Source organism: Sturnus vulgaris, chromosome 1 (genome assembly GCF_052056855.1).
Source record: "Sturnus vulgaris isolate bStuVul1 chromosome 1, bStuVul1.hap1, whole genome shotgun sequence".
Classification (NCBI taxonomy): Eukaryota; Metazoa; Chordata; class Aves; order Passeriformes; family Sturnidae; genus Sturnus; species Sturnus vulgaris.
In genome coordinates this window covers 38,382,068-38,403,383 of record NC_142243.1, presented here as the reverse complement: position 1 = coordinate 38,403,383, position 21,316 = coordinate 38,382,068, and the positions used below count along the sequence as shown (strand labels likewise).

General features: G+C 34.7%; 1 protein-coding gene across 5 annotated transcripts in view; it reads left to right on the top strand.

Moving 5' to 3' along the window:
• ZNF385D (zinc finger protein 385D) overlaps positions 1 to 21,316 on the top strand; it is a 408,449-nt gene that overhangs the window by 325,418 nt on the left and 61,715 nt on the right. For all 5 annotated transcript variants that reach the window (XM_088164075.1, XM_088164082.1, XM_088164070.1 and 2 more), the window contains one exon: positions 18,212 to 18,374. In XM_088164075.1, the coding sequence (XP_088020201.1) occupies positions 18,212 to 18,374 (163 nt within the window). The remainder of the gene's footprint in view (positions 1 to 18,211; positions 18,375 to 21,316) is intronic.

The window sequence follows — 21,316 nt, the reverse complement described above, 5'->3', positions numbered from 1 at the left end:
GGAGCAAATATAATGTTTCCTTTTGAAAGGACTGCTGTTAAACACAACCACCCCGATGTAAACAAATTCCACTTCAGAACCTCCAGGCCTGACTTTTTCAGTTCCCCAGTTCTTTTATCACTCCTCTCATGTCTTTTACAGTCTCAGGAGATACTGCTATTCTGTGTACTTCCTTACATCACAGCTAACAGCTGGGAGCCTTATCCTCTGAAGGAGTGGAAGTGCAACCCAATACCTCCTTTTAAAAGCTTTACACTGGAAAAAAAAAAAGCACACATTTGAACTATACTCTTGAGGGTGTGTTCCCCACGCTTGTACTTTTTTTTCAGCTCAGTTGAAAGTGAAGTCTTTCAAGGTTTTAAATGGTTAAAAGGGACTGACTTATTTTCAGCAAATAATTCAGTATGGCACTTACATCTAACTCCCTCATGGACTTTAAAATCTGAATTATGAATTCAAATAATGTATTTAAACTGAGGTAATGGCCTACTGGTAGACCATACAGGTGCATTCATATATGTAATTGTCTGATCAGCTGATTTCAAAGTATGATTTTAAAAATACAAGGATTTAGTCTGTTTGATATTTAGATAGGTCTCATTGTGTTACGGTGGGATAACTTTAGATACAAATGCATAGAAAATGTACTGAACTAATTTATGTAAGCAATTTTTGATGGGCATAAATGTTTCTTTTTATCCTGTAGAAAGGAGATTTTATTAGGTAGTCTCTGAACAGGTTTTATCCTTTCCCCAGCATAGCCTATTTTCTCTGCATCAGCGGACTTGTCATGATAATCAACTTTTTTGTCCCAACCATCAATCACTCCTGATTACAGCTGGGGAGAAGTTCTGTTCTGTTGATCAGCCCATCAGTGCACATAATGTTACACCTGGAGACAAGTGAAAATCATCCCTTGGTGGGAGAATCACTTGCCTTCAAGCCTTTTGTCTGAAGTATTTTAATTTACATTTAGAGAATTGAAATTGTCAGTGGTTGCTTTGATTTTTTTATTTCTTTGACAAAAATAATAAGTTCAGTTGATCTTTCCCTACATGACAGAAGACGAATGCTTTTCTATTTCAAATATCTTATGTTCTTTTTTACTTTATTGTACAAATATTGCGATAATTATAACTATTTTAATTAAAAATAGAATTGTTATGTGGTACTCCATTAGTAGAAATTTAGCCCAGAATTTTTTTAAAAAAGCTATTTTTGGCTTTTAATCAACTATTTGGTTAGGGTAATATTTATTTTTAGTATTAAATTTATATGAAGGTTGTCTAGCAAATTTCATAGTAACTAAATAATTCAAATTTAAGGGCACAATTCCTTTCTTTAATTTTTTTTTTCTTATATTGTGGTTATTACTGAATAACACCTTTTTTTTTCCCTTGTAATAAAGGTAGTTTTCAGATGTCACAAGACAGATGAAATTTCAGCTTGAGGAAGCACCTTATATTTTGCTAGTAACTTAAATATGACTTTTAATTAGCTATCGGAATGACCAGATGTAGTTTAATTGTACCATTCTTTTTTCATCTATGGTCACTTTTTTATTTTAGGTACCTTCTCTAAATAATCATTGTCACCAGTTAATCCTTTCACATGTCAAAAAACCACAACAAAAAGACAATTATAAAGCTGATATTTCAAGGATTACATGATGAAGTGTAAATGAAGAAGAAAGAACGTGACAGTGTGCGGTAATAAAGATTTGATTAGCAATCGTGTTTTTACATAAAAGGTTTAATTAGCAATAGCTCATTTTCCTATTCCTGCTGGTCATTTTCAGGACAGTGATATATTGCTTTTTTGCCGTGAGCCATGCCACCCAATAGAAGGTGTTATGTTTTCATTAGCTGCAGACACTTCAGCATTATTATCTCTCACCTTAGTCTACACACCAATAGAAAACACGTCTAAATCTCATAATGCAATAAGCCAATTGCATATGCAGTAATTTTAAAACTATGAGATATTTGCTCAGATGTTTTGTTTCTTTTTAAACCAATGATAAAAGCACTAAATTTAAAATCAAATAATCACTGAGCCTTAGTCCTTATATTCTGTCTGCTTAAATACCTTGCTTGCCAAATATAGAATTTCATCACTTGCATAGAAGTTGTTCTTCCAAAATGACAATCAGTTTATTTCTATGGTTTAGTAATTAATCCGAGCATACGGCATAATTTATATTTTACAGATATATTGATCTACAGTGCCTTTTCAAAGACTCTTATCACTTGTTATAATGGCAGGACAGAAAATTATTTTTTTGTTATTGAATAGAGATTTTTAATGGGTTTTCACTAACACAAGTCTAGCCAAATAGCTCATCACAAGTTATGTGCTGTTCTTCAATTTATTCTCTAGCATGTTTTTCATGCCAGAGTCATATGTAAGGATAAACAGTTATAATAAAGTAGATTTCTAATGTAAACACATTCTGAGAAGCAACGATAAATGAGTAAGAATGTCTGAAGATGTCAGAAAACATGGAGTATATGGAAATAATTAACATTTTGGACACTGGAGAAACGAAGATTTTTTTGTGCATTTAACAGGACTTTCTTTTGTGTAATTCTCATGGGCAAGGAATTTTTATTCCAAAAATTAATTGACATGCCTAATCTGTGTCTCTTCAGTGCTTGAAAAGGCTGTAAGAATGAAACTTCCTTCACAGGAGAGCTAAGAAAATATGCATCATGTATGTGTTTTACATTTCATATGTAAAAATGGTGCAGAAATATTTTGGCTGTTCTTCTGGAGTCTGAGCTCCACGTCCTGATTGGTGAGATGGGACTTTACTAGCATGGAAGCCAGCGAGGAATAAGACAAAGGGAGAAGCCTGGGATATTTGTGGGCTTATTAGTTTCTCCTGTGCTAAATTAGTGCTCTTGGAGATGCTGCCGCCATAAAAAAAAATGGTAAGAAATAAGAGGACACACATCCGGAAGAAGAAGGAAGCAGATGCAGTGGCATTCAGCAGCGGGGATCATGAGGAGTAGGGACTGCAGTGAGAAAACAAAGGTTCTGGTGCAGACACTGAGGTGTGTTGTTCTAAGGTATACAAGAGGAAGAAGGAGCTATATAGGAGAAGAAACAAATAAACAATATTGAGTAAAGGAAAATGATGCAGAGTAGGAGATCAATATGTGACAAGAAGGAGACTCTGAGTCTGTCATAGTTCATGATTAATATTTGGGATATAGTGACAGAAAGGGTTGATTTGAGAAATGAAAAGTTTCAGGTGACAAAGTAAACAGTAGAACAATTCAGGACAATTCAAGAGAACAATCCAGGAGCTGCTAATGCTGAATGATCATAAAGGTATTGGTTGAAACCCAAGAAAAAGTTATCCCAAGGAAAGTATGTCCAAGTTCAGAGAGTAGAAAGGCTTGAAGACAGAATTTTGAAGTACATGACCCTGGCTGGTGCAAGCCTTTTTCCTTCTTTTGAACTGGAAGGTTTGTCATCCAGATATTCTTCAGCTGGGGTTACTTAGGATACAGATCTTCTCCAAAGTCAGCCTTAATTAATTTTTATTTTCACTCACTAATGAAACCTATACAAAAGTTAAGGTGGCTGAATTCTGTCAGCCTTTATTCAGTAAGGAATAATGAAAGAAATAGTTCCAGAATAGTTTAAATGGATAACTGATTTAAATCTGGATTTTCAAAATTAGCAAGTATTGTATATCATGTTTCTCAGAAAGTCTACTTGTATCCAAAAGATGTCGATTACTGTATTCCCTGAATGGGAAAGTGAAAGTGAAAAAGTATCTACCTTCTCTCCTCCCATCCCTACTGATGTCCTCATGCTGGCGATTTGTTATGGCTGCTCTTGGCACGAATAGTAAGAGATTGATTCTCAGTGAGGAGGTATAGCAACTTAGAGTAATTGGACTATAAATTTTAATTCAAGTACTGAAAATCATTGTTGCAGTCATAAGAATCTGTGTATTTTGCAGGCATGGTTCCTTTTTCCTACAAAAAGAGGTCCTACCACTTCTAAATATGCATTTTTAATTGAGTATCTATATTCACAATGAACTGAGGCGTTTGAAGTGTGGCTATGAAGCAGGATTTTCCTTGGCTGACTGGGTAACAGTGGCTCGTTTCATTTCAGTATGTTGTTAATAGAACATAAATTACATTTAGGACAAGGCTCCTGGTGTTTCACTGCAAGCTGGTTTGGTGTGTGCAAAGATGCATTTTCAACCTGATAAGTGATGATAACTTGTAACTGATAAGTGATGGGTTGGCCCTTGAGGACCTTTGGCTGGGGAGAAGCATAATTCTCTTTTATCAGCAGCAAAGGGTAAATCAACAGGATGATGATTTTGTCATTAACATCAAGTCATTTTCTGAAATTCTTGCACTGTAAATAGCCACAATTCAGACATATTATCACAGAATCCTAGAATCACTAAGGATGGAAAAGACCTCAAAGACCATCAAGTCCAACTGAACAGTGTTCCCAAGTGCCAGATCCACATTTTTCTGCAAACATAGAGTGTAAATTCTGTTGCTGCCTCGTGTGGTAATGTGCAGGACCAATGATGTGGTCTGTCTGATCAGATAAAGGAAGTAGAAGCTCTCTCCTGTAAAATACCAGGGGGGTTTACACCCGTATTCCTGAACCTGTAAAAGTCATAAACCTCTTTGACTAACTGAAAGATGTTTGCACATGACTGAATGAACACTTTGGCTATAGAGTTAATCCATCGTTAGCAGGTTACTGCTTGTCCTCCTGCCATATTTGGACTAGTCAACCCTTTAACTTAGCCAGAAAGCTCCCAGTTTTATTCCTGGCCACTTGTTTGCCTAAAGTAACCTATTAGATTTGTCGTCTGTAAGCCTGAAGGTGCTAATGCATCTTAAACCTCTCAGCTGGAAGTAATATCTAGTTTGTATTTGAAATGCAAAACACAAAAAGAAAGCCTATAGAGTGGAAGGAAGGATGGACAGCCTGTGAGGAATACAGAAAAATTGGGATACTGGTGGATGAGGAGCTCAGCATGACCCTTTAATGTGCACTTGTAGCCTCAGTAAGCAACTGAATCCTGGGCTTTATCAAAAGCAGGATGGGCAGAGGGTCGAGATTCTGCCCCTCTGTCCAGTGGAGTGCTGTGTCCAGCTTTGGGACCCCCATCAGGAGAAGGTCGTGGATTTGCTGGATTGGGTGAGTCCAGAGGAGGGCCATGAAGGTGATCAGAGGACTGGACACCTCTCCTATGAAGACAGGCTGAGAGAGTTAGGGCTGTTTAGTTTGGAGAAGGTTCTGGAAGGACCTTAGTGCAGTCTTCCAGTGCCTAAAGGGGGCCTACAAGAGAGCTGGAAAGGGATTATTTACAAGGCAATAAGTCCTAGTGACAGGACTAGGAAGGATGGTTTTAAACTGAGACAACTCAAGTTTAGATCAGATATTAGAAAGAAATTCTTTACTCTGAGAGTGATGAGGCACTTGAATAGAGAGGCCCATCCCTAGAAGTGTTCAAGGCCAGGCTGGATGGGATTTTGCATAATCCAGTGTAGGGGAAGTTGTCCCTGGCCATGTCAGGACTGTTGGAAATAGAGTTTTAAGATCCCTTACAACCCAAGCCATTCCAATTGTGTGATGTGCTGGTGGAGTAGGTGGCACACACAGGCACATCATCCAGAGCTGGGAGTGAGGCCTCACAAGGCTCTGAGGAGACTGACATGCACAGGCACAGGGGTGCCATGGTTCCAGCCATTAACTCTGAAAGCCAGGAAGATGCCCTGGGAATGCTGACTTGTCTGAGGCCAGCTAATTTGCCTCATGCAGATAACTTAACAATAACTGGCAATATTTGTCATAATTTGGTAGATCATAGGAACCTACACCTGCAAGTCCTTTCTTTTACAGTCACATTTGCTGTCTGCTATTGCCCTTCCAAATCTATGGTCTGAACTCACATCCTTAAGGTCTTTTCAAGGTAGGGTCCTTGTTTTCTCAGTCTAAGGTTCATTCATGTCGAAATCACAGTCATTCTTGAAGTTAATTATACTATAAAGCACAGGCTTTGGGAGATAAATTGAGTTATTCTATTTATTTTTATTACGTTTTGCTTGTATTTTTATTATGAGATGGACTCACATGTAATCTAGCTCTGGGATTAAAAATAAGAAATTATAAAAAATGGAAAAATAGTCCCACAAGTTCAGTTGAGAGAGTTCTAATGAAAACCTGACTTCTTCTGATGTTACACTCCCTAGATATCATTATGTGATGGTTCTGATATGCATTGTGTCTTTCTATCTGTTCATAAACTACTGCACAAATTATTTGCAACCCACCAGAAAAAGGACAACAGATTATATCTCTCTGACAAAATTGTGAGTCTGTTATAGCTGGATGTTTACTGGAGATATATATATATATATATATATATATATCTCAGGTGTACTCCACACTGGAAAGCTTTCCATCTAATGTTATATTTCTGGTGAGATGGCAGCTTTCCCATGCTGTGTGTGTAACTATATAAATATATATATACACATACACATGCAGTTACCTTCCTCAAACAGGATTGCTAGAATATATAAGAAATGGGAAATATTCCTGTGGTTGTCTCTAGCAGTGTTAAGTAAAACCTAGTAAAAAAGAGCAGAAAAACAAACAAAATTATTTCTATTTGACCTAAATCGTTCTGATATTCTTAATTTTTATTTTTCCTGATTTTATAGTATGTATTTAAGCATGAGATACCAGTAGAATCTGATTATTAGTATGCAGTGCCAACCAAGATGGTGCAGTTAATGAAAAAAATGCTATAGTGAGGGTAAGTGTTTAGCATATTCCAAGTTGCTTATGACACATTTTTTTGGTGAAAACACAAGGGTTTTTTTCTCAGCTAATGTGTTTCTGTGATGTACATTTGGTTTTGTTGGCTTAGTCAAAGGCTGTCCATCCATCTTCAAATTCTTCACACTGTGTCCAGATGGAGTATTTCACTTGCCAGTCCAGGGTGAAATAAATGTCAGCATTTCTGTTGACTTAAGTGGTGCCAGGATTTCACCCACACAATCTAAACTTAACATGTTTGCTTTCTGTTTTGGTTTTATTTTTCTCTCTTTCATAGCAAGGAGGTCCTTGCCATTTCCAAAGGAAAAGGAAAATATCATGGTTCATTGTTTTTAGATTTTGGTGTATAATGATTTCATAAGCATGAATGTTGAAACAGTTGTAAAACTCGTGCCCTAATATTGTTCTGTTACAGGAAAAGTAATGAAGCATATTAGCTCTGGTCAAAAAATAACTTTTTGGATCAATATGATGGATATCATGCCTATTAGGAAGGTAACAGAACACAGCTGGGATTTGAATAAATGACCTAAAGCCCTTCTTTTGCAACAGGGCTTCTACAGTAATTTGCCAACTTCCTATCATGGGTGATTTCAACATAGATTTCAAAGGAGGTTGGAATATTGAAGCAAATAACTCATTCTTGAAGATCTTTTGTTGTTTTTAACACATTGAATTAGCTCATTATGGCTGAATATGTAGTGGAAAATAGCATCTGTTTACACTGCAGAATTATAAAAATTACTTACCAGTAACAGAATAAGGAGCAATTTGCAAAAGCTAATAATATTTGTGCACTTATTTGCAAAAAGTAAGTCGTTAATACATACCCAAGGGGAAAAAAACTTACTGGTTTATGCAATAGTAGTGTGAATCATAACATATTAAAGAAATTTTTAGGGGTAAGTTTTAAAAGTTATAACACTATAGACGTAAAAACATGGCTGTCCCATATTGCTGCTTTGCTGCTTCACCTGTACTCAGTAGTTGTTGAACTTCCAGAAAGCATCCTGAAGCTCACTGAGCCCAAATCAGTTCACACTGTCCATGCACCCTAAATGTACACCACCAGCTTAGAAACCCATGAGGTGATTTCCTTGTTGAGAGTTCTCTCTTTATTTAGATAGAAGTTTTCAGTAAGATGTGCTCCATCATTTAAATTTGGGGTGCTGCAAAGCACACTGAGGCATACTAATTATCCTAGCAGTGAGATGTCACAAATGTAAACTGAGAGCTATTCACAGTTTTAATTCATCATTGGAAGTGAAGTTAAAGATTCCTATTTATATTTTATTCAAAGAAGATTCAGAAATCTCTACAGCTTTTTGCTAAATAAAACAGTTTTCCAAAAGTAATTTTTTAGGTCCTTGGGAACACATGCTATCTTTTCCTTAGCCCTGCCATAACAAAAGTAAGAACAACATAAAAGAAAGAAAGAATAAATAAATATAAATCTGTTAATTAATTTTGTGAAGAGATATGAAGAGATTTGCCTGCTCCAAAATTACTCAGCATTAAATTTCTATACCATTTGGAAATTTCACTCTAATCTCTGCCCAAACAAATGTCTTAGGTTTTAAAATCAGGAAGGGTTTTATACCTGTTTAATTTAACCTTTTTTTATATTATCCACCTTATGATTTTGTATAGCTGTTCCAGTTTTGAACCTGAAAACCTGTGCTTGACTAGAGATGAGAAACATTAAAGCCAATGTAGAAATACAGAGCATCTCTGAGACACTTGTCCTATAACACTTCAACATCTAAAATGTCCTGTTGATTTCAGAGGGACTGACTGTTCTTATCCATTAAGTTTGTAGAACTGTGGCCAGTTTCTTTTAGTATTTGGTTTTATTTATTATAGTATTTCTTTTAAGTATTTGGTTTTGTTCAATGGGAAAAAAAAACCATGGATTTTCAGATTTCAGTGTAATACCAGATAAGTAGAAAGGTTTGTAGAAAGGAGACAAAATGTAACTGCTGTGTAAACAGTAAGTGATGTCAGAACATCTCATTAAGTTTTGCATACTATTTGATATCCTTAACTGTGGCTTCCCACATAGAACCTAACAGCTTAAAGGAGTAAAGGATTCTGACCTGTCAGCTTTGTACTGGAAGGTATCATTGCCATTTCTGTATTGATGATAGTACAACATCCTACATGTCTCTTAAATAAACCCCAGTTTTCAGCCTCCACTGCTTTTGGAACAACTTGATCTATCCACATATATGTATTACTTTAAGAACCAACATATTAATTGATTTAATGAATAACTTTAATGGCAAATTTAATGACTTCCTCACAAGCAGGTCTGTGTGCTCTAGATAGGTGTTAAGGTAATGATTCAAAGTACTAAGGCTCTGACCCTGTGATAGCTGGTAGAAGTGTACTGGCAAACCTTGTAGGTACATACCGTGTCTTGTAGACTTCACTGAGGCTCTGAATGTGTTCAGGATCACCCAAGGATGATTGAAAGCAAGGCAAAACAAATAAAAATATGTAAAGGAATAAATATAATTGTATTGTAGACTAACCGATCTTCACGTTTCTATGCCTTATTTGTTCCCTCCGGATATTTGGATTGTTTTTCTCAAAATATTTTCTCCCTGGCTAATAGTTTAGATAAATCTAGTTTTTAATGTAAATTTACTTTCATAGTATGGCACTAGTTTTTATTGTCACTTAGCTATTTATGTTCTGTTTATACTGATTCATTGCATAAAACAATCTCCTTTTTTAGTAGGTAACAGCATTTATTCATTTTACTTCTTTTCCCTTTGTTATTGATGTAACGTGTATTTTTGTCTAGAGAGAGAGAAGTCCTATGGATATACCTGTAGTGGGACTTTTAAAGCAAATTACTGGCATAGGACTCTTAGGCATAGAAAATGTGTCTAAATAAGCAAACAGCTAGTGGGCTGAGAGTTCTTTTATTCCAAGGAAACACGTTGCCTCTCTATGGATGTTTCTGCACATGGAAGGCTTGAGTTCCTTTCGAGATATGAAGATAATGAAGGAATCTATAAACTCTTCTATCCTTAAATTATCAGTCTTTGTGCAAACTTTTCATAGTGGAAAAGTTCACATGATATTTTACATATATTTACAGCCTTCTACAAGAAGGCTGGAGATTTAACCTGGGAACCTACAGTCAAGCTCACATAAAATGGAGTTGTAATCAGGAAATTTGAGCATTTATGTCTCTTATTGTGGATTTTGAATTTCTGCTTATGGGTAGGAGCTGATTTAAAGGCCATAAGAAATATTTACATTAAAACAGTTATTGAAATATAAATTGAAAATCCAGAATGAAAAATCTGTCTACTTGTATATTTTAATGAAGGAATCAGAAAATTGAATCAACATTTTTCTGAACACAAAACTGAAACTTGAAAAGCTTCTACTAATTATAGTATTAAAAACAGTGATTCCAATAGAAGTATTAAGACAGTGTTTAGGAGCAGTTACAATAACCCAATGGACTCTCTTTATGGTTTTGTATATAGGAGTCATATTAACTTGTTTGTAATTTCAAATATAAAGTTCAAATCATAAGGAATTAATAATTAAATATGCACTTTTTGAGCTTTTCCTGTTTTCCATGAAATTTCTTGTAGTATCTTTGTGTCTGACCACTACACTTCCATGATGCTTTGCTTCCGTCAAAGAATATCAGAAACTCAGAATTCAATGAGATTTTTATTGTGAATGTAAACAGACAGAAATAGTTTCCTTGGCAACAGAAAGCAGGTGAAAACACTCAGACAAGGCACTCTAAAGCCACCTACTCAACTTTTCTTTAGTTATAAGTTCACAAGATGCATGCTGAGGGAATCAAGTGGGTTTTGTTCAAACAGTGAAAAGTTTCTAAGTTAAATGAGTGTCTGGGCAGATAAGTGTATGTGTAGACCCTTGACTCCAATTAGCTGTCGTGAACAAACTCAGATTCAAACCAATGCTAGCTCCATATCCAACACTGTCGTTCTTTTCAGGACACCAGAAAAAACTGAACTTTTCAACACTATTCAGAAAATTGATGTTAAGTTCAACACCATCCATTGTTTTAAAGTAAACATTATTTCTGTATAACCTGAATATTGAACTACATTTACATTATTAATTCAATGTGTAAAAAAATATGCGTGGTGTGCACGGCTAGTGAAAGGAAGCTGGGGTACATTCTACAAAATAAGAGTAATAAATAAGTAATTTGTTCAAGTTCTCCATTTGGGATATGTCAGTTCCAGATTCAAAAGGAAGCATATGTATTTGCTAAGCTGAATTAATACATGCTTTATTTAATGATATGCATAGCTCATAGCAGTGTGTATAGGTTAACTTTTTTTGTGTATCATTCTAATTTTAATCTGAGATTAATCACTTGGTTAATCTAAATGAAAAAATTTCCAAATGAATTTAATATTCTCTTGAAACTCCAACTACAATAAGATTTTCTATGGGGAAAATAAATGGTGCTGCCAATTAATACAGTAAAGATGAGATTAAATGTTAATTTTATTGATGATAGCAGTTTTCAAAGGACCATGTTTCGTGAGCACTACCCTAAACAATCATATTGCTTTGGAAGACAGATATATATAATGTTCCAGATTCTAGAACTTGATAACCTTGTGAAAATAAGCTTAAAACGCCTCTGTCTTAACAATAGAAAGGATAAAATGGATGGTAAAACTAATGGCCTATTTATTGTATTTTAACATGTAACAAAATTTTGTTGTGATGCATGAAGTACTGGTGTGATTAAAAAAAAAATACCAGTTATGGGAACTGATTGATTACTTCAGTTATCTTCCCTTCAGTATATATATTTTGACACAGTGTATATTGCCTCAGAATGCCATGTGTTATATTCAGGCAGATTTTTGTGTTTTGCCTAAATTATTTCAGGTAATGTCACACTCAATGGCAGTTTATAGTATAAGCAGATGTACGGTCATAAAAGTGCTGTCTCATGAAAAAAGTGAATTTAAGTAGGAAATTTTGACCACCTTCATCTGACCAAGATAAAACAAGTTTTGCTTTCCATAATGAAAATATTATATTCCTTTTCATCATGAAAGTAAAATTGAGTTTATTATACTAAGGAGGGTTTTACCATAAGAATGGTGTCGATGTCAATCTCTCACAACGTGATGCAGGCTCTTGGCAGGTGCAGTCTCTCACCATTATAGAAATTACTCTGGAAGAAGCTCAAGAACAGGGAATGGAGTAGAGCAGATTAATTATGCTCGGGTGCTAGTGAGCTCAGGAAGCACTCATTCACTCTGCTCAGTGAGTCTCGGGGTACATTCATGAGTATACTGAATAAATGCTTTAGGAAGGAGAAGAGGGAGTTTTCTTTCCATAGAAAGATAAATACATGGGGAATAACATACTGGGACTTATTCTACCATAAAAATGGAGAATTGTTTTGGGTTTTTTTCTACAGAAAAGACCTTTGTGGTTCTTGACCTGTTATTGTATATTTGATTCTAGGGAAAGGGGCGAATTGATCAATCATAGTTTAGCAGGCAAAAGCCTTCTCTCAGAACATATCTGAAAGAAGTCATATTACACATATCCTTGGTGTTTAGTGCCATGATTATGTCTGAGTGAATAAAGTAATTAGATTACAGAGTTGTGTTGTGATAGACTGCACAAAAAATTTAAGTGGCACAACTCAAAGATAAGCTTAGAGAAGGTAGAAATAATGATAGGCAACATTTATCTGCACCATAATTGACTGCAGATGGAATTTGTATGCATCAGACAGAGCTTAGGATACTTGTTCAATATGAAACATATCTTCATGTTAACATCACGTTTAAAAATTACATCACATGTTTTCACTTAGTCTCCTATTCTGCAAAGGCATGTATAGGTGATTAGATGTTTCATGTACAGTGTCTGTGAAACTGCTAAAGTCTGTGGAGTTTTTGTGTTTTCTAGTGGGTAGCCACAGAACTTGTGTGTAATCCTGACTTTCCAATGTACACTCACTGGGCAAACAAAAGAAGGCCTTGTAAAAAATTGGGTTGTTTTTTTCAATTTAATATAGCCTCAAGTAAAAGCTTACATACTAAATAGAGTAACTACATCTCTATGGAAAGGACTGCACAATCCCCTACAAAATATTTTATCTGTTTTTGACTGTTAGAACCCTGCTTTAGGCTGAACCAAGTGCTGGGCATCTCAGGCTGATAGACTTTCTCCCTATAAACTTGTCTAGTTTACTTACTGGAGAAGTTCCATAGGGATCAGCTCCGGTGTGTAAGTGTCTCATAACTGGTAGGATACAGATGTCTCAGCTGCATACTGCAACCTTCCCTGGGCAATGCTGTCATCACTGGCTGGCCAGGCTTTGGAGTCACTAGAAAAAAAAGACACACTTGTTCCAAAAAGAAAAAGGTCATTTGAATTTTAACACTTTCTTGTGTGCTTAGGACCTCTGTAAAATTATTTTTCAAATACTTTTTGACAACCCAACTATAGGAAAGTATCTGTACTCAGAGATTATTATAATGTGTGATAGACATCTCATAAGCAATTTCCCTGACTTCATCAAGGACAGAGGCCTTCTTGGCTTATGCAGTTATGTATTTCTGCTTTCCATGTGTGCCCAGCTTACTGACAATATTCGTTTGAACTGGGAATCTAATTTTTTTGTTGTTGTTTTAGAGCTTTTTGTTCTAGAGAGTCCTGACATCAGTTGCAGATATATTAGCCAAAATTACTACTATTATATTGGGAATAATAGCAGAGGCAATAGTAGCATCCAGTAGCTGGTAAAAAAAGGAGAGGTGGCATGAACTTCTGTAGTCCCAGACAGACAGAAAAGACTTTCCAGCACTCTCAGCCCTTATTTTGTGCTTACTTAGGGTACAGACAGACTGCAGCCTTGCTACTAGTTAGACAGAGAAAAGCATAGAGGAGAGAACTCTCCACAATAAATGCCTTTCAAAATGTATTGTGAAATGAGAAAAACATAATGCAAGATAGTTGGATTTAATTTTGTGAGGAAGAATCAGTGGAACATATTCACTACATCTTTTGCAAAAGGTTTCTTTTATTTGAACTGGCTTTCATTATGAAGGTGTTGCCTAGAGGGAATGATTAAGGCAGGAAAACAGTCTGTAAGAAGAATGGTAACATAAGGTGGATCAGGAGAGATATGAAAAAGATGCAGTGCTGCAAAGTTAAAAACTCTCTGAGAATAGGACGAGACCTGTTTTTTGTCTCAATGCAAAAAGTAAGCACAATGTTTTTGTTGGACCAATGCCTAAAGAATACAAGTGAGAAGGCATATAATCCACTGAAGTACATTAGTCAGGCAGAAAAGCTTATTTTGAAGACTTCCGTGTAGATATGTTGACTGTAATTGTAACAGAATACTGTCTGGATGGTTTAAGACATTTCATCTTTCTCAGTGTATTTTAAGCATTTCAATTTGCTTGGTAATATGATGTCCTGATGGTGATTGTGGTACAATACTGCACTTAAGCAAAGAAAATAGGGCTGAGTTTTTATACTACGGCTCTGTTCTCTAACTGTTCACATGCGCATAGAGTATTTTTATTCTTTTATAGTATGTTTATCTGTGTGGTCATAACATAAATATACAGCGGATTTTATAGATAAATCCTTTTTTATATTTGAGCAATTTGTCAAGGTTATAAAATATATGGGTTAGAAAGGTACCTAATTACTCAACACTGGTACACGGAACCAGAGGAAAATATTAGGGGAAGCTTAAATTTACTCGTACTGAACAAATAGGCAGGAAGTCATTACAAATAGCATTGAAAAGTGATTTGTTAGCAGACATCTTGGTGCTTCATTGAAGTAGTTCCCACAGACCAAAGCTTGTCTGCATGTAATTTTCAGCATCAGGGTCTTCAAAATTTATTTAAGGACTCTTGAGTTTTCAACTTAGATACAAAGTAAAAATAAAAATTATTATAACTACATTATATATTTATATAATTATATTAGTTATATAATTTAACTACTATATTTCATATTATTTATAGCTTACATAATTATATGTTATTATAATAAATAATAATTTTTACTTTTATGTTGGACATCTTTTTCAAAAATGGATATAGTTTCCTAAAGTTCTCTATAACATTACACCAGCAATATTTTACATATTTCTTCTGCTTCGTCACTGATGTTAGGTAACAGTGACTTGTCTTCGCAGTGCTAAGATTAATTCTGTGCATCAAACTTGGAAACTGATGAAGGAAGAAAGTAAGCTCTTTCCTAAAGTATTCTTCTATTGTATTCTTTTGTAAAAGTGCACCAGAAGGAGACCATTCTCGGCTTTCTAAAAGGGTACAATCTCTTCATTCGGTTAAGCATCATGGTTAGCAGCAAAAACTAGTACTGACTTGTTTTTCATTCTTCTACTCTCTCCTATTATTGCTTAATTTGGCATGAAAGTTGGGAATAATTATATTTTATGATGTATCTTGTTTTTGTATTCATCCTACAAGTAAATACTCTTTAAGCAACGAATTTTATAGGCTACAAGTAAAAGCCATTTAAGCAATAAGGATGATTTTGGTTCTCTTGGCTGCAAGGAATGATTCAGTGAGGTAGCATATTTTACATTGCTTTGCTGAAAAATACGGATATTTTTGCATCTCCTACATCTTACTCCTGCAAGGAAAGATAATGACAGACCTCTTTTTTTTTTTTTTTCTTTTTTTTCCCTTTTCTTGTCTTTTTAATTAGGGTTCCAGTTCAGTTGTAAAAGTTCAGCATAATCTAATTTGGAGCTGGTTAAATGCTTAGGAGCAATCTGTTTGCTCTCACATATAACTCCCATTAACATGCCAGCTACAGTTATATTGAAACAAGTTCAGATGGCTTCGTGTCCCCACAGAGGAAGGAGATTTAAACTTTGAAATAAAAAGACTTCAAGATCTTGTTTAAATAGAGGCTGGGTAAACTGGCAGCACTCTGTGGGAAGTGAGTTATGGACAAGTATGTGTAGCATCCATCATACCTGCAATCATACCTGTAAAGTCAAGCAATGTGTTTCCACTTTAGAGAAATTTCATTTGTATATTTCAGAGCAATGTAAAGGTCACAAATTTCTACATAGGCCCTCATTATGTATTCCTTCAGCATCCAACATACAACTTGAGATGAGGTTTGTGGAACTACAGCTGTGCGAATTTGGAGAGAGCTGTGGATGCAGAAGAATTAAACTTGGGGTTCTCTGCCAACAATTCTGTGAAGTTGAGATTTGTATCAAACTAATAATAGAATTCATAATTCAGTATTAGGAACCATGTTATGAATAAGTTTCAGATGTTTGATTAGTGACACTATTAGGGAAAAAAGTGCAGTCAGAATCTGACTGATGATTGAATTTGACGAGAAACTCTAAAAATAGTTGACAGCAACACAAGAGTGTACAGTATTATGTCATTTTTAATACGTCATTGTAACTTAACACTGGTCTTTTGGTTTGATTATAATTAACATCCTCTGACTGTTTGTATTTGGCTTATAGTATGTCTCAATGTTATGTGTTGAGAATTGTAAAAGGTGCATGATTGTGCTGTTTCTGTTCAAGTTGTTTCTAATTAAAAACTTCACTGTCCAGTGTTCTTTCAATAAGGGTACCTAATACAATATTTACATTATTTTACGTATAGAGAAACTGGATTTTCAACCAAACTGAATGATGCATCTCAATATCCAAGAATATATGTGTGTGTGTATATATCTATGCACGTATACACTTACACATATATTGTTAATTGGTTTTAGACAAGGTCTTCCACTCCCCTCCTACTCGTGCTTTTCAAATCTCAGGCATCTGGAAGGAATCAAAATTTTTAATGTAAGCTGAAAGTCATAATTCCCTCTAGCCATCCTTATAGTGATAGTCACTAGAACTCCTCTCCCAAAATTCAGTACAACAGATGGCATTAAATAATGGTCTAATGACTAATAAATGCCTGATAATACAGGATTCTTCTATCTGCATGAGCAGCTTAGTGATTGGAATGACTGTGTCTTTTTATTCCATTTGATACATTAGGTTTGTAGCCATTAAATTCCATATATATATTTTGATTCTTTTGATTTGACAATAGAAAGCATTTACCTTTCTTTTATGTTCTAAGTATCTTCTATTGTTTCATGTTTTCTAAAAAGAAAATGCTGACCTTTATGGGTCCTGAAGCTGACCCAGAATTGTTGCTTTTTGGTTTTTTTCAATTCTGTAATAGTTAAATTTTGACTACTTTTCTACAGTCTTAACTTCTCTCTCAAGTGATAAAGGACTTACTTTCCATAAAGTTTGAAGTTCAAAAGGAAAGATATAAGCAATTTTTCATATTGTTCACTTATCAATTGAAATACTGTCTTTCTTATAAAACTTTAAATAATCAGTGAAGAATTAAACTCTGAATATTCATCCAAATTCTAGTAGTTTTTGTATAAGATTTAATCTAATAGTTCAAATACTAGTCTTAAAATATACTTGCAGATATATTAAATGAAAAAATTTGCTAGTAAATCATGAAATAATAAAGTTATTTGCAAAGTAATGCATGAATTTTAATGAGTGCATATACAAATCTTTTTAGCTTAACAGTATGAAATAGCCAAAATATATTTGGGATTGTGACAGGATTTGTGGGAGCTTTCTCCTTTGAAAGGCTGCTTCTGGCTTTGAATTTCAAACACTACCTTTTGTAGCAGGTGAACAAAAGTAGTCTTCTTTCTTAAAAAAAAAAATATATTTTTAAGAAGCCAGATAATTACATGTCTGCCTCACATTCAGTTAAGTCTTCGGTGATGGGCTTTGAAGGGTGTGTTTTATATTTTGCTTTTTTTTGTTTGGGCTTTAGTTTTGGGCTGGGGTATTTTTGGTTTGTTTTTTACTGTCAGTCTTTTCTGAGACGTTGCTGATACCACTATTAGTAGTAAACTGTTCTTTGAAAGAAGCTTTGACAAAAATTCTAGTTTGAAACAGAAACTGGAAAATACAAAGCTACCAGGAGGAGAGTGCCACCCTCCCCGTTGCCTGAGAATTTTTTTTTTCATGTGAAAGCAACATAAATTTAATATAAAAACTGATGGTAGCAAGGTAGACTAAAACAACCTAATTTTGCTCTGAAATTAATCTACTGTTACACAGTGATAGACTGTATTTACTGAATTTGCATTGCTCTAGTACTTTATCCATTGTTTTCCAAGCATCATTCTAATTATAATTTTCTGTTTGGTCACTAGTTGGATAATGTAAGTGGTACCCATTATTGAAAGGTAGTCTGTATTTGTACTAATACAGAGAATGCCAGTTTAGAAATGAGCCTGATTGCATGGTTCATTTTGTTCTCCTTTGTAGAGCCAGGCTGCGGCCCACTACAAAGGCACTAAACATGCCAAGAAGCTCAAAGCACTGGAAGCCATGAAAAATAAGCAGAAATGTGTTACTACCAAGGACAGCGCAAAGACTACCTTCACTTCCATCACTACCAATACCATCAATACCAGCTCTGACAAAACAGGTTAAGCGACAATCTTTGTTGGTTTTGTTTGGTTTGGTTTTGGTTTGGATTGTATTTTTTTTTTCTCTTGTTTAATTCCATGTCTGTTTGGTTATGTGCTTGCCACATTGATTCATGCTCGATCCATCTTTCTGTGTGATATTGATTTCTTTAAGTCCTTTCAGTCGGCTAGTGAGAGTCCAATAGTCATGTAGCTGATTTCTCCTAGTGAAAAGAGGCTTGACATTTTTTTTTTTACAATGGAATGCAATACTCATTACTTGATTAACATATCAACTGATCTAAACCTCCTGGTCTGTATGCACTATCTCTCTCTCAATAATTATATATGGCACATTTCTTTTAACCACAATGTAACAAATTGCACTATTTGTGTCTAGAAGCCTCTTAGAAAGCATTATCAGTAAAAACCTAATTTTCATAAATTTCAAACATTGCATTATTTTTTTAAAATGGCTATTGCATGGTTTTGAAATGCAAAAGAGCTGTATAACCTCTATTCCACACAATCAGGTAAGTGCTATTGATGCCAATTATTCTGCTTAAAAGAGTCTTCATACTGAAATAGTAGTGTTTAAATTATTGTGTGGGTAAAAGTTACTCCTTTGCAAATAAAATTATATATTTTTAAAGTCATCAGGGTTTAGTTGACATTGCATCTTAAATATGCAGCTATTGTTGGAAATTTCAAAGGAAGATTGTAAGGTCACAGAGAGGTAGTCTAGTGTCTCACAGGGTATGACTGCTCTTGTGTAATAAAGGATACAGTTTGCATATTTAGACATAATCAATCCCCCTCCCCAAGCAAGTCAAAAACAATCACGGGGAAAAAAAAAGCCAAAGCGGTGAAACATCAGAGATGTACCTACTGATGCTGAAAACTGCTCATTTGGAACCACTTCTGATCCAGTAAGTTTAGCATTGTAAGTGGATGTGCAGTAACCAGCTATGTTACAAAAGAAAAGTACCTTGCAGGCATGTGCAGTACTTACTTGAAGATACATCTTCACTATATTTGTTATAGACAGATAGCTCTAATGTCTGTCTCTCTCTATAAATATGTTTATCTCAGTTATAACTCACTGTTATAGGCAGAATATGCTTTTTTTGTGGAGATTTATACCCTAATTATAATAGGATGGCTTTAAGAAATATTTGCTACATTGCTTTGTCTTTGTTACCACAAGAAAAGAAAAGAAAAGAAAATATTCTGAGAGGTTTTGTGTGATGAAAGAAATTAAGTATGGGAGAATAGCAACAATGTCAAAAGTTATTTGAGGAAATATGTGTTTCTAAATATACAAATACTTTAAAAAGTTTCTTGTGCAGACTTGTTGAGATATTCAGAACAGGAAGGAGGATGCTGTGTGAAAAGAGTGATTTATTGTTTACCAAATATGATTTGGAGGTTGAAGAAAATAACTGAAGAAAAGAAAGAAAGATCTTTTAAAGCTTTAAACTGTGTTATTCAAAAGCTTTTGTATTATACTGTGTAAGTTTGAAAGATTTTCCAATATGTCTTAAAACCAATCTGAGTTTTTCTCAGATTTTCATCAAGCTTTGAATTAGATCCCTGGCAAGATATATGAACTGTCCTGTATCCAAGGTCAGTAGTCCAAATCAGTTTTGTATCAGCATAAGTAAGAAAATATGAGAAATCCAACTGCACACATAATCAATGGCCTATGCTGGAGTTTCTTCACCTTTACACAGTGGTTGTGAATTCCTAGATTCATTTCATAGAATGTGTGTAAACATATGTGAATGTATGTGTATACATATATTTATGTTGGAAACACTGACCTTATTGGGGTTCTAAAAGAAACATATTGATGTTGATTGACAAAAGACCAAAAAAATTACCATTTCTTAAAATATTGAGAGCTACATTCAACTGCTGCCAAAAGCCCTATTCAACCAATGGCATTCAAGTAAGGCAGGCAGTTCTATCCAGATGCAGTCATTACAGGTCAGCATTGATGTGACTGGCAACAGAATAAAATCCTTGTTGTAAATTATGCTTTGTCAAGCATGTGACATGCATGAGGGAAAAAGAAATTTGCTAGTCAAAAGGATGAAATTTTCTATCTACTATGACAAGTCAAAAATTTTATTAATTGGATTTTATTTCCTTTCTGTTGTTCTTATGTCCTGTATTTGCTTCATATAACTTTTCAGAAAATTATTCTGAACATCAGAATATACTGCACTGTGTGAGTTTCTACATTTGGAAATTATCACAGTAAAAGTCAAACATCCTGATAATAATACACAGATCTCAGGGAATAGTTGTACTAATGAATATAATTCATAAAATTAATCTTTCATAACTAGAAGAACGTTACGAAATCCATGTACTTGTGATCATTTGGAGAAAAAGATTTTTCTACAGTATTTTAAACCTGTCTGCTGAAGATTAATAGTTGATCCCAAATACACTGAGGATAGGGTCGTGTACATATCACTTCTTATATATCATCTACAGCAGTGGTTAAATGGTGAATTGCATGTCAGTCACAGCACATTGGTCAGGACTTCAGATCACTGGCTCTGTGTACCCTTAGCAGCTACAGTAAACCAAATGTCATCAGAAAATCTGTACTGCTATGCAATAAGGATTGTGAAAAAAATCACAAGGTATACAAACTGATTCAAGGACTAAAGCAGTTTTGTAATGTTGCTTATTCTGGAACTATTTTGTTAGGTGTGATGCCAGCATATGTTATTGACACTGTGCAGCTCACAATATAATCTAGCTCCATAAACCCTCTCACATATGATTCCTGGTGTTTAAATTATGTGTTAAAGAGAAAACATAAAATATGGGGTTATTTTCCGTATTCTGTGAAAGTCATTATTTTTTTTCTTCCCTTTTAACTAACTTTTAGAATTATTGGAAGGCTTGAACTTGAGAAGTCTTCAGAGTAATGAAACATCATGAA